Source organism: Mesitornis unicolor, unplaced genomic scaffold, assembly GCF_000695765.1.
Source record: "Mesitornis unicolor isolate BGI_N332 unplaced genomic scaffold, ASM69576v1 scaffold55052, whole genome shotgun sequence".
Taxonomy (NCBI): Eukaryota; Metazoa; Chordata; class Aves; order Mesitornithiformes; family Mesitornithidae; genus Mesitornis; species Mesitornis unicolor.
Genome location: NW_010172302.1, coordinates 1,606 through 15,261, shown reverse-complemented (window position 1 = coordinate 15,261; position 13,656 = coordinate 1,606). Strand labels below are relative to the sequence as shown.

The 13,656-nt window shown below is 40.6% G+C and overlaps 1 protein-coding gene across 1 annotated transcript; it reads right to left on the bottom strand.

The window, feature by feature from the left end:
- Window positions 1-2,607: 2,607 nt before the first annotated feature.
- Window positions 2,608-13,342, bottom strand: HMGXB4 (HMG box domain containing 4). The gene is made up of 11 exons (XM_010180308.1): window positions 13,312-13,342; window positions 12,587-12,735; window positions 11,188-11,263; window positions 9,294-10,219; window positions 9,018-9,041; window positions 7,751-7,832; window positions 7,209-7,273; window positions 6,813-6,918; window positions 6,091-6,260; window positions 4,725-4,847; window positions 2,608-2,784 (listed from the first exon to the last, which is right to left on the bottom strand). Exons 1-11 carry the CDS (start codon window positions 13,340-13,342, stop codon window positions 2,740-2,742), a joined length of 1,797 nt encoding a protein of 598 aa, XP_010178610.1. The 3' UTR covers window positions 2,608-2,739.
- Window positions 13,343-13,656: the final 314 nt, after the last annotated feature.

Here is a 13,656-nt window from a genome sequence, read left to right as displayed (position 1 = left end):
GGGGCAGCGGACGGGTCGGGAAGGCACCGTGTTTCGGAGCATCTTTCCGGCCCCGCCCCAGCCCCGCTGCAACCGACCGAAGCTCAGCCCCGGGAAACGGGGACGTGTCGGTAACTTGCCCACATCCACATCCCACGCCGCCACCCACGCCTGGCGTCCCGCCTCACACGCTCGGCTCCAGTCTTGTGTCCGGTTCCCAACACCGCGGACTCGAGCCTCGCAGTGCTCAATGGTTCGTTTCCCTTTGGAAAGGTCCCCAAATCGTCTGTGTCCTCTGAACCGTATTTTGAGGGGACTGTGCTGCTGGAAATAGCATAGCTTGTCTACAAATGGAGTGTAACCACTTCAGAATGGGATCAGTGTTTTGCTGAGGAAGACTATAAAACGCTGGTGGTGACCACAGAAAACACAGCGTGTGCCAGAAATGAATGACAATGCTCCGAATGTTTTTTAAAAAAATTATATTGTAAGTACAGTACAAAAAAGTTTCTTTGTATAATTGTAACATAATCTGGATCAAACAACAAGGAAATAACAAAAATATAAAAACGGCTAAGTCTTGCCAAAGTTTTCCCTCTAGTACCAAATAGCACAAGATACAGATTATACAAAGTGTACAAATTTTAAATAAAAATACAATACACCAGAGTTGTGTGTTTTTCAAACTCTTCAGAGAATTTTCCATTGTACAGATGACAAAGCCAAAGCTGAACCCCTTCTGTTCCTCAGAGAGCAGATCTACCCCTTCACCATGATGCTCTCCATTGTAAAGGGCTGAGAAAGACCTAGTTTGCGCCGCTCCAAACAGCAGATGCTTTAGTGCGGGCCAGGATCCAAAGCGGGACCAGACTGCCTCCCTCCTGGGCCCTTCCCAGTTCCAGGTTCATCAGAATTACTCATATATTGTTAAAACATGTATGCTCTGGTCTGAGGCTTGGCTCTGAAAAATCTGCCTCCTCCACTGACTAAAGCTCCGTGAAAGACAGGCTGCCTTGTATGGGCACAGCTGGGGAGTAAGCGGTAAAGAGGAATGGGGAGGAAAACCCTCCTGCACACCTGAGGATTTAATTTAAATATGATCTGGGGCCCAGGCACAATGAGGGACAGCTCACTTTCAGCTGCCCTGAAAAACAGAAGCTAGACTTCAGATTGGAAGTAAAAAAAGTGCTCTTCTGTAGTTTTAAAACGTTTATGTTAAAAGGCTGGAAAGACTAGAGTCAAATTTTATTTCAGTTGTTCTACCTACCTTCACAAGATAGCCTGTTTCTACAAACACTTGAAATCTTCCCCATGTTGCCCCATACTGTGCCAACGCTTACTAATACACATGCAGCCAATTCCTGCAGGAAGTGGGGCGAGGTGAACACGATTCTTATTTTCCACACACTGTTGGTGGAGGGAGGGATTTCTGCTATTAAATTATGTATATACATACACACACACACAGAAATATACAGGATAAATTAAAATGTTACAGACACTAGTAAACTTTAAATACATGTGACATGAACACCACATACACATACATACAGATACACAAAAGCCTGTAAGAGAATCAAGTGCTCTCCTGCAGCTTCTCTTCTAGAGGAGCAAAAAACTAAATGCCAAGTATGTGGCTGGAAGGTAGAGGAATTGGAACAGTCAACCCACACGTGCCTTACTCAGCTGCAACTGCTCTGAACTGGTCATCAGTGCCTGCCTTGCAGCAGCACCACGGCTCTTTCAATACCGCTGGTGAAAGGGATGGGAGATCAGCAATCCCAGAAACCAAAGTTGTCTGTTGACGAAACAGGTGCAAGGCGGGCAGAAGCAACCCAAGTTTTTCCCATCTGCTTCCATGCTTCTCTCCATCAAAGCAGGCTGACCACGTCCTGGAAAAATCAGCAGGAGCTTCACTCTTTCAAGCCAATGCAGTTGGTGGATACTCCGTGCTAATGACGATCCAGGTGCAAGTCCACAAGAAAAGATTAAATTTGTTGTCATCTTCTGCTTTACTTCTAATGCCAGCTACCAGCCCAGCCAGCTGATGCTGACAACTTTCAGTTATTACTGACTGAAGGGGTGGAGGTTGGAAGAAGTGACCAAGAGGCAAAGACCTCTGTATCTTTGATCAGCTATCCAGCTTTCCCCTCAAGCTGTAGATTTTAAACTGAAAATCAGATAGACATAGGGCTGGTGAAGAGTTCAGTTCTACTCCTTGGTCCAAAATATATTATCATCTTTACCTGCCCAAAGAGTAACAGAATACTTTAGGTTGGAAGGGCTATCAGGAGGTCATCTGGTCCATCCCCCTGCTTAAAGCAAATCCAAACAGAACAGGCTGCTCATTCAGTTTTTGAATACCATCAAGGATGGAGAGTCAAGAGCCTCCCTGGGCTAGCTGTTTCAATGACCCATCTCATGGTGATGTTTTTCTTTAGATCGAGAAGTCCATTTTGTGGCTGCTTCCCCCACTAAAGGATCTGAATTTAAGGCAAGTATTTCAAAAGCTTTCTGAATTCTTCACACAAGATACTTTCAGACGAGGAAATTTCTCTCACCAACACAAAAGGGTTTTCTCAGCTTAACTTCACAACTTTTCTTAAAGTGGAAGTGAAATAGTTACAATCCTATGTATATACTATACAAATAAAAAAACTTTAAAACCCTACACACGGAGCCCTTTGGGAGTGCCGGTGTAGTGCATCTGTACACAAGTCAGTTACGCAGAGGTTGAATACATCCCAGGATCCTTTCCCATCAAAGTCCAGGCATGATGTAGGCGATGTTGTCTAGTGTGTTTGACTGGGAAAAGAAATTCAGTATTGTTTAGTTTCAGGTATTGACTCAAAATCCTTTAAAAAATTACACAGACGAAGGTACTAAGCACATACACTTGTCTTACAAGTTATCATATGATTAGACAACCAAATCTGCCTAGTCATCACCACCACTGCTAGGCTTCTTTTCACATTTTTGGAAATGTAAGTTAACTAAATATAAAAGTAGCCTCAGTACTTGTAAGCACCTGGAAACAATGAAAATGCTTGAGACTTTCCACAAGTGACCTCCTCCCTAGGACCCCCATACTCTACCTCTGAATTTGAAACAAGCCACATTGACCATATCACATCTGCAACAGGAAAGACTAGTGATGGAGGACTTGGGCTAAATGATCAAAGTTGTAGCACATAACAAAAAACCCACAAACTTGACTTTACAATCACAAGTCCTTTATGAAACTCTGTAGTGTAAAAGTAAAGAGAAAAACCTTCAAATAGACCCACTAACTGGGTGTCAGATGGGAAAAAGCAGCGCCTCCCAGTTTTCCTTGCAAAACGTAACAGAATTCTGAGAGTAAGAGTCCTTCTTGTGCACATCAGAAAACAAGACCCAGCAGTACATTATCTGTATGTTCTTCAAATGCAGTATTGCAGTAAGCTTAAGCCTGTGGCTGGATGGCAGAAGGCAGCCTTAGGAATACTACCTTTTAATTGCTGAAGACAGGAGCTGCACCAGTTGCGATTCTAGAATTTAACAATGCCACCTACTGACTGAAAAGATAAATTGCAGTCTACATGCAACACAACCACTGACAATTTTATTTGTGTCTTAAAACACCGTTGTTATGTATCTGATGGTAAAAGTAAGAATATTTTATTTATGATTGAAATGGATACCAGTTTTCAGAGGTGACGGGTAAGTGCCTTAATCCACCTAAAGCTCGACTGCTCCTTATAACAATAAGCTGATCAAGTTTCCAACGTACACACCATTAGCCATGTGGTGTCATTGCTCTGAACACACTTAGCACACAAGGGAAAAAAGCACAGGATGTTTTTCCATGGCTTAGGATGGGAACACCCCACTGACTCAGCTTTTGTGTAGACAGCCAGTTTGTGGGAGCTCACAGCCTAAGCCGTCGACTTTGTTGTTTCTGATAGTGCTTTCTCAGAATGAATCAATGTTTGGGCTGCCCTATTAGAACATGCCAATTCATATCCCATTTTTGTTGTTCTGCCAGATCTGTTTTTAATCTCTTAACTTTTGCAGACTATATATTTATTTCTCATTTCTGCTCCTCTCCTTCTCTGCTTTACTCATGACTCCTGTTGGAGGTATGACTCCGGATTCTTTTTATGCTTGCTGCCATCTTAATGTATGTCCACATCACTCTACATAGATCCCATAAAAATCAGAGCTCAATAGAAAGCGTAGTTTAAAGTGGAAAAGAACCTATAGTTACGCAGTTCCTTAAAACATAGACTACTTTTCTTTCTTTGGAGAAGGTTACAGCCACATGTAAAAGGCCCTACTCAATCACGTTAGGAATCCTGAGATCACAAGTTGTTTTTTCTGCTACTAAAAGAAAATCATACTGTGTGATACAGAGCAGCTGGAAGGTGCTTTTTATTTTTTAATGGAAAACTAGAATTTTCAAAAATACTGGTATGTGTACAGGCACTTTTATTTGATTCAGATGGATTGATTCAGTCACTAAAACAGGATCTATGCACACTGCAATCAATGGTACAAATATTAGTTCAGTTGCCACTGGAAAAAAAAAGTTGCACAATACTGTACAACAGTTACACTTCAAAGAATGTCAAAAAATATTCCTCTATAAAAGTGTATGACCACAACAATTTTCATATTGCACTAGAATTATGACCACATCAAAAACCTATAGCTGGACTCTACTAAAATTAACAGTGCTAGAATGGAAATAACCACAAGGAACTCACCAAAACGTGCTTAGGGCAGGCATTCAACTCAGGTAGTTGCGTGGTCAGACATGTTAATGGGCCCAAAGCACAGATGATTGAATCCAGAAGTACTGACAAACTTCCTGAAACAGCCACCATTCCCTGGAAGTAAGGAAAGAAAAATACGGATAGCAATGAGTAGTGGAAATCGTGGTTCTTTCAGAATTGTATTGAATCTCATGCAGATACAGTATCTTCACTCTGGAGCTCCTCTAGTTCACTTCCATTATTTACACAGTAACAAAACTATGCCATGCGCTTCGCAAAGACTGCTGGCTCAAAAAAATTAAGAATTCAGTAGGTAACATACTGGTGTAGGAAAAAAACCAGGGAGCGTCAGAAAATTGTCAGTTCCACAATTTTTGTAATGTTAATCTTTACCATTTTACTTTACAATTTTGTAATGCAATGTTAATCTTTACCAATTTGTGCCATCTATTTTGTTAACTACATGAGTCCTAAAGACAACAGTTGTTTCATTATGAAGCTAAACAAATGCTAAGTCTGCAACAAATATTTTACCTTCATATACTTTCAGGAAAGGGAATTTGTCTGTGTGCCTTTCTGTAAAGGGGGAGATTTTACTGCGATTGTTCCTCTGAGCAGTTACCTCAGTTGGTCATATCAGAAACAAAATGGAAGCATATTTATTTTCTCGTTGATAAAACAAGCAAGCATAGGGGAATGAGATGATCACATTAGCCACAAAATTCGGTTATATTATTTGAGCCAAATATGTGTTCTCCTTTCAGGCTGGCCTGAGTTCTGAAAGTAAGTGTGTGAGTGTATGTGCGTGCACGCATCCGTACACAATCACTATCATCTAACAGTAGAAAACCATTAAAATATAACATCTTCTACATTACCAGGTAAGCTGAAACAATAGCAGCCCATATCCAAAGCACTGGCAATATGACACTGCCAAAAACCAACAGGACATGCAAAAACATATTGGTAAATGCCATCTCTGATGGTTTTCTAAGAAGGCTTGAAAAACAAACAGGAACTGGATCAGAGATTGGCAAAGATAGCAAGGAAGTACCAGATCCAAGGTGAACATACAGTAGGAAAAGACTGAAGAGTCTGTTGAACTAAGAATTGCCTTTAAGGACCTAAAGCTACAAAGGACCTGTATTTCTTTGATGCCTGTTTACTGAGAAATAAAGCTCTTTATTTCACTGCAAACAAACAGCAATGCATCGAAGAAACACAACATACCATCTCTAATTTCTCTTCCTAACAGAAAAGCAGTGGCTAAACTTTAAGTAAAATAAAATAACAGTATCCTCCAGTCCTGTGTGCAGATTACATGAGATCACTGTGGCACTGGTGGTCAGAGACTCACCTCTGTTTCCTGCAGTCTGTGTCCAATGAGGCTCAGAGATTCACCCAGCAGCTGCAAGTGTGCAGCTACATCAATAGGATCTGTCTCGGGGACTTTGGTTGGTGAGGAAGACATCACCATGGTGCTGGTGGGGGATTTCTTATGAGGGGAAATCACTCCAGTTGGAGAAGCTGCAAACGCACAAAATTCCATATTCTCTTTTTTCATTCTTTTACTTACAAGCCTATTTACTTAGTAAAGTTCAAATCCCAAAGGCATAAAATGCTTAAATAGTTCTGAGCACCCGGTCCTGTAGCCTTTGGAGTCAAAACTTTCCTTCTACGTGTGTAAGGCATCTACCTCAGTTTAATGCAATTTGGGAGATTTGGTTTGGGATATTTAGTGAACAGATTTACCAAGCCAAGAACAATCCTTTTTTTCTCTTTCAGCAAGCTAATCCCACTTGAGCTTCCCTGCTGCATCTTCCTGGTTTACATTTCAATCCCTAAATTGCTAAAAACCATACTATTCTAAAAATTAGACATAGAAATTAAAAAAAAATGCTGACATCATTCTCACTCTCACAGAAACACTGTTTTTGAGTAATACAATGAGTTATATGTCAAGACTTGTGAGAAAGCAGGTAGGGCAGTGAACCAGGGAAGGACTTTGTTCCTTATTCCACAAGCAACGCTTTCTTCCTCATCAAAGAAAGAAGACCAGAGCAAATAAAGTGCAATTACCTTTTATTTTTGGTGCACCATCTGAAGATGATGCCTTTCTCTTCACAGTGGTGGCCTCTGCTTTATTCTGCTTGTGTTGGAGATACTGAGCTTTCTGTTTCCAGATCTGCAGTTACCATGGTATGAAAAGAGAGATTTGTAACATTAGGTAATTCTGTTACCTGGTGCCAGGACCTGGAGGCAGAATGATGTTACACAGCTAGCTGGTGAAGCAATACCACAAAAAGAAAATAGTTGCTTTTATGATGCCAAGGGCAAGGTTTCCATATTTTCCATCTTTCCATCCTTTATGGACATAGGTAGCATTTTTCATTCAGGTTAATGCTGCCAGCATGTTCTGACCTAAGCACCTAGTCTACAGAAATCATTTTACAAAAACACCTCGCACACACTCACCAGTTTATCCTTCTCAGGTAGCTGCTTCCACACCTCTGCCAGTTTTTTGCTTAGCTCTCCAAAATCTGGCAGGAGGAAAGAACAAATGAAATAATAAAATAATGGAGAGAACATTGGACATTTACTGGCCCATGCATACACCTTTAGGAAGGAACCCATTCCACAACTGGAACTCTCCACACTATCCCAAAGATGACTGTCCATGTGCATTCCCATTACTGTTTACAATGACAAAAAGCTGATAGCAGGAATATAAGGTCACACATGTATATAAAGGGAAGTGACACAATGAAGATAACTCTTTAAGTAAAGGAAGAGCTAGTAATTTCTTTATCCAGGTTCACAGCTTGGTTAAAATGCAATGAAATCAAATAATGAAATCCACTCCTGTCCTCTCTGCCACCTCTTACTCACAGAAAATTGGCAGATTCTTTGCTTTCTGTCAAAATCAAGAGATTGGTATGAAACAGAGATGATATGTTCTGCTGATTAATCTGGCTGGTGCATAATCAACAGAAGAGAAGGTTAGATTATTCTCTCACCTATTCCAGGGTGCTCAGACACAATATTTGTACGATATTCCTTACAGAACACTTGATAGGCAGACATGTTTTTCTTCTTTGGCTAGTCAGAAGAAAAGGAAACAAAGGTTTTTAATTATAGTGAGACCTACTTGAATTCACTAAAAATTTGGCATTTACTGAAGACTTAAAAGAAAGATGTGGTGCTTACATCAGGAACCTAAAAAAGCAGTGTTTTACATGTTCTGGCTGAATTCAGTGTTTATGAAAGCACAGGAACCAGCCAGAATCAGTCTTAGTACATGGCTTATCTGGCAACAACTCTATCAATGCATTTCATTCACAAGCTACAACAACCTGCTATTCTAAAACCAGGATCAACACACAACTCAGTTAATGTATCTCAGTTTTAAAACATGAAATAACAAAAAAAATATCTGTCATAGTATTCACAGTTCCTATCATAGATCTGTCAAAACAATTCAGTCCTCCTCATAATGTTTTGTTCTATTCCCTGCACCCTTAGAAAATATTTCAAATTGGCAGGAAAATAGTGTACGTACATTGACAGCAGAGGCAAAAGCAGCTGCTGAGCTATGAGCAGAGAAAACTTACCAAATAAGAACAGAATAATGTCTGAAAAAATGTGGGCTATGTCTGCCCATTTCCTGACACAATGGGACTCTTGCCTATCTGAACATACAGAAACTGCTTTTCCCTGCTTACATACTTACACAGCTACAGTTAGATCACCTGTAAACTCATTCAAATGTTAGCTACCATTTCTTTTACCTATATTTTTATATATTAACCATGGAAAACTGTATCTATGAGTACAGGACAAAACTGGGAATGTGGCAGTCTATAAGAATTGGAATTTCATTTGAATACAGGAGTAAATGGATAAATATCTTCACTTTTCAGGTTAGAGCTCGATTCCTTTTAACAGGAATGGAGTGGATGATGGATCACCAAAAGTCTGCCTTGCAATAGCTAGAACTGGCTGGTTACCTTAGAAAACTGACAGCTGTGCTTAGTACACCACCTTTTCAAAGAACCTCCAACAGTTAAAGACTGCTCGTGCCACAAAACTAGGATGATACAAATATTCCTTTTGCTACACACAGAAATCACAGTGGCTGACACATTTTTCCAAACATGCTTCAGTGAAGCCATCGATCCTGATATTAGTTATCCTTCTGTTTCAATTAACATACTTTTGCAATGGAGTGCATAATTCACTGTTATCCATCACCCAATTTCTATTTTCCCTCAGTTTTTTCCTTACTTTTTCTCTCTCTCTTTCTCTTTCCTTTTCCTTTTCTTTTTCTCTTTCTTTATCCTTGTCCTTTTCTCTTTCCTTGTCCTTTTCTCTTTCCTTTTCCCTTTCTCTTTCTCTTTCCTTTTCTCTTTCTCTTTCTCTTTCCTTTTCTCTTTCTCTTTCCTTTTCCTTTTCTCTTTCCTTGTCCTTTTCTCTTTCTTTTTCTCTTTCTTTGTCCTTTTCTCTTTCTTTTTCTCTTTCCTTGTCCTTTTCTCTTTCTTTTTCCTTTTCCCATTTCTCAGCTTTGTCCTTCTCCTTGTCTTCCTTTTTCCTCCTCTTCTCAGCTTGACCATCTGAGTGAAAAACAGCAGGAGCTGGAGGAATAACGTAAGGGGTACTGGGAGGAGGCGGTGGTGACACTGTCATTTCTGGTACTGCCACAGGAGCATGCCCAGAACTTCTTTTAGACTTAGAGTGCTTCTTCTCTCTGTGTTTCTCCTTGTCTTTTTTTTTCTTACTTTTTTTGGATTTCTTCTTCTTCTTGATTTCCCGGTAGGAGTCATCTATCACTAGCTCTCCAGCCTCCAACTCGCCACCAGAAGAGGAACCAGATTCTGGTGGTGCCTCCATACCTGAAGTCTCATACTCACTTCCATGGCCCTCAGAAAAAACAGAGGTGTCAGCACCAAAACTCTCAGAAGGTGGATGCGGGTCTTGAGGTTGTTTGTGCTTCTTCCGAGATGATTTCAGGAAGCTCTGCATTTCATGACTGAGAAGGAATGACCCTTGCTCATCTCGAGCTGATTTCTTTGAAGATTTCTTTGCGGCTGCTGGTGATGAAGAGTAGGAGAAAGAGTCATCATCTGCTGAACTACTTTTCTCCTTCGGTGAAAGGATAAGCTTCATCTTTAAGCCATCAGGTTCACGAAGAGTAAGTGTCTCCGTGTTCACGTAGAGAGGTTTCATTTTTTTAGATTTGTGGAAACTGCCATCATCCACTGAGTGCTCCCCACTGCTTCCACTCAGCTTCTTTTTGTGGTGCTCTTTTTTGCTTTCGGAATGACCAGAGGAAGAATGAGATGATTTTTCAGAGGTCTTCTTTGAAGACTTTGAGCTTGCGGCCAAAGGTGAGGTGATAGCCTTGAGTAAATCCATGGTTGTATCAGCTGAGGATGCGCTAGAAACTGCTTTTTTCTTCTTCTTTGATGGTAGATCCAAAGGCGAAACACCTGAAAAAGATCAATATAAATGTACATGAAGATTATTCCCTTAAAGACAGCACTACACTAGCCCAAAGAAGTGAAATGGGAATCCTGCAAGACCTGATTACAGCTAATAGATTTGCATCCTGGTTTAAACAGAAGATTGCTGAAGCTTGTAGCCAGATCAGCACAGCCTTACTGATACAATTCCGGAGCTGTAACTAATGCCAGAGCTGGTCAAATAATTTAAGGCAGGAAGAAAAAGTATGAAAGTACTTGAAGTTTTGTCACACTCCTTCGTCAAAACCTGTTATTTCACAACAGAATACAATGTATCTTATTGAGCCTGAAATTACTTCTCAAGTGCAAGGTTTTCCTGCCATTTTTAGCCAAGGTGAGAGCAATGAATTTAAAATACAAGCTTTTTAGTTCTGAAAAGATTTTCACAAAATTTCAGCTTGGCTTTCTCTTTTCATTGGGCCAAAAATAAATCTTAAACATGCTAAGCTTTTATGAATGGAACTGTCATTTTCTAGCCAGTTTATTAATTGTGAGAACAATGTTTCTGTATTTAAACTGAACCCAAAAGCATTTATTTTTCACTCTGATGCATTCTATTTTTATAAATTCAGAGAAGGTAATACTGTCTGCAAGTAAAGTTACACTTTGTAATGCAGTAGGGCAAAAAGAATGCAAATGCCAGAAGGGAAGGCATGAGTTAGAAAACTACAACTTATCAATGAAGATGGGGGTGGAGGAGCTCTACCCCCAGACAATGGCAGCTTCTTAAGACAAACTCTGAAAATATCATTCCCTAATCTTTTGCTGTCTGGTAGCGATCAGTGTCAGGTTTCCAATTACTTGGCCTGAGACAAGTTGATGTACTTTCCCTCCATGAAGTCCTAACCACACAGCTTGGTGAGACTGGTTTAACAGCACCCCTTCCTCAAAGTCATGACCTGTTAGCTTTTTCCCCAGACTGACTGCTATCTCACCTCTGTAGCAGAACTCATCGGAGGAGTGCTTTCTCTTCTTTTTGTGAGGTTCCGGCCCCAGAAAAAGGTCACTGTCCTAGAAGAAGAAGAAAAAACTTGCTGACAAACAGGAGGGAAATAGTATGAGATTCGCATGGACTACAGAGATAGGTAATAATTTGTATGAGGTATCAAGAGTTATTTGTACTACTGTAACATCAAGGAACCCTAGGTATGAATCAGGATTATTCTAGGTACTGAAACAAGCAAAGGAAACATAGTCTGGCCCCAAGAGTCCACAGTGTAGGCTTAAGGTAAGACAAAAAGCACGGTACAGATAGGTGGGAGAACACAAAAATGGTATTAGTCAGGATTAGTTTAAGCACATCAGCCCCTAACCAGCATCAAGCTTTCTCTAGGCACTGCAGCACAACAGGGCTATAAGGAAATTGAAAGACAGGTCTGTAGGGAACTTCCCCAAAGTGAGAGGAGTAATACATAACAAAATGTGAAAAAGCACATTCAAAATTGTTAAGAAATGGGCAATGAAAGCCAGCACTTGGAGATTAGCTGATGAGTTGATAAAAGACAGACATCAACCTCTTAATGAAGCTAAGAAATAACTGGGCATGCACAGGCTGTCAAGCCTTGAAAATGAAGGTAAGCAGGGTAAGCAGTTCATGATTAATATGCTGAAGATAAAAAGAAGTGAAAGAAGGTGCAGAGAGGCGACAATTAAAATGATGGGCCAAAAAATTGACCTTAGTATCTCATGTCACCCAATTATTGTATGTCTCTTGACCAATTTATGGCCTGAAAATGAAGCTCCTCTACAGAATTCCATCTGCATGGTAGAAGAAGGTTTTCATTTTAGACTTCTTTTCCAGATTAAAAAAAAAAAAAAAGAAACAATCACAAAATAGTCACCTTTGAGCTAACAGCAGAAATTTTAGCTCAAAGAGGAAAGTTTTGAAGCAACTTGTCACTACATGATTTCAGAGTTAAGGCCCCAAAGAGGTGAATAGGGCAAGTTCATACCTCTCAAGAGCTATCATTTCAGGCTGTCTGCAGAATCAGGAAGACAACAGCGTGTCAGTTAACACTATATTCATCCTTTGCTGGCTATTTATAAACCATAAATTCTAAAAATATATTTTTTTGGTCTGTGTATAAAGTTACTCATGCTGTCTTATGACTTGCAAGGTTCTACACTAAGACTAGGGCAGTATCCTATTACCCATTTTTCTGAGGCCAGAAAAATCAGTATCAGTTGTAATTGGGATTGACCTTTTTTGCAGTAAAGTAACTGAACAATACAGGACACGATTAGCTGCTCTTGCTGTCTTCTACATGCACTTCTATATAAAAAAGAGCAATAAACCCACCCATCTCATCACTAGCTTTACACATATCCTTATACCTCCAACCTTTTCTCTGAGGGCTTCCTGACCTGAGTTGCTACCTCATCTTCCTCTTGCAACACATCCTTGTAAACGCGCTTTTTCTCTCGCTGTATCTTGCCAGTTGCCAGCCCCACGTCATCAACACTTTGGTCACTCTCTAGGAATTCTAAGATTTATGTGAAATGGGAAAAAGAAGAAATGAAATACTCCGTTAAGGAATGACAGACGTGTGGCCGATGCACAAAATAAGATAACAGTAGACACTGGCACAGAATGATGCACAAAACCAAACAAGCACAGGGGCCTAAAAGATAACAATCTGTACTCTCTGACCACAGGGATAGGGCTCAGTGCTCTAATGCTAGAACACAATCACTCAAGATTCGATTTCTAACCCTTGTATATTTCTTCCTAAAGACAACTGGACTTAGAAATATTACCATGACTAAACATATCCCTATGCCTGGTCTGTTCCACTGACCTGGCAGGGAGAAGAAGGCTGCAGTGGCAGAGTTTCCGACCAAGGAAATACCACCTGTTTCTCTCAAGTTCTAATCCCAGCACTTAACATCTGGAAGTCAAGGGCTTGGGATCCTCCAGCAGCTAGGCCAGATTAAATTTAAGGGCTCCACAGCAGACTAGTTTCCTTTCCCACTCTGACTCCATGGCCTGGCAAGGGCTGCAGAGGGTACCCTTTGGGTTTTTTTTGGCAACTCCCTCTGAAATTATGAAGCAGTCATACCTTCTTTCTTCTTGGCGTCATCATAAGCCATGGTGGTCCTGCAGGAGCCTGAGAATGTGTTGCCACGTCTGGGCTCCTTCCCCCGTTCCCATCTACAGGAAAAGGGCTGAGAAACAGAGAATGAAAATAACCCTCCCGTAAAGAAGAATCATGATGTAAAATGGGAAACTTCCACTGAACCAAGTGAAGATTCTCTGGAAGACAGTGGGAAATGAGTCTACCTTCTCATCAGTTCATGCTCACCCTTCAGGTTTGACAGAATATTATTTTTAACATTAAACTGGGGGTTGTTCTTCTGTTCTAAGACAGAACAAGACGACCTCTTCCTTGGAAAATCTCCAAATC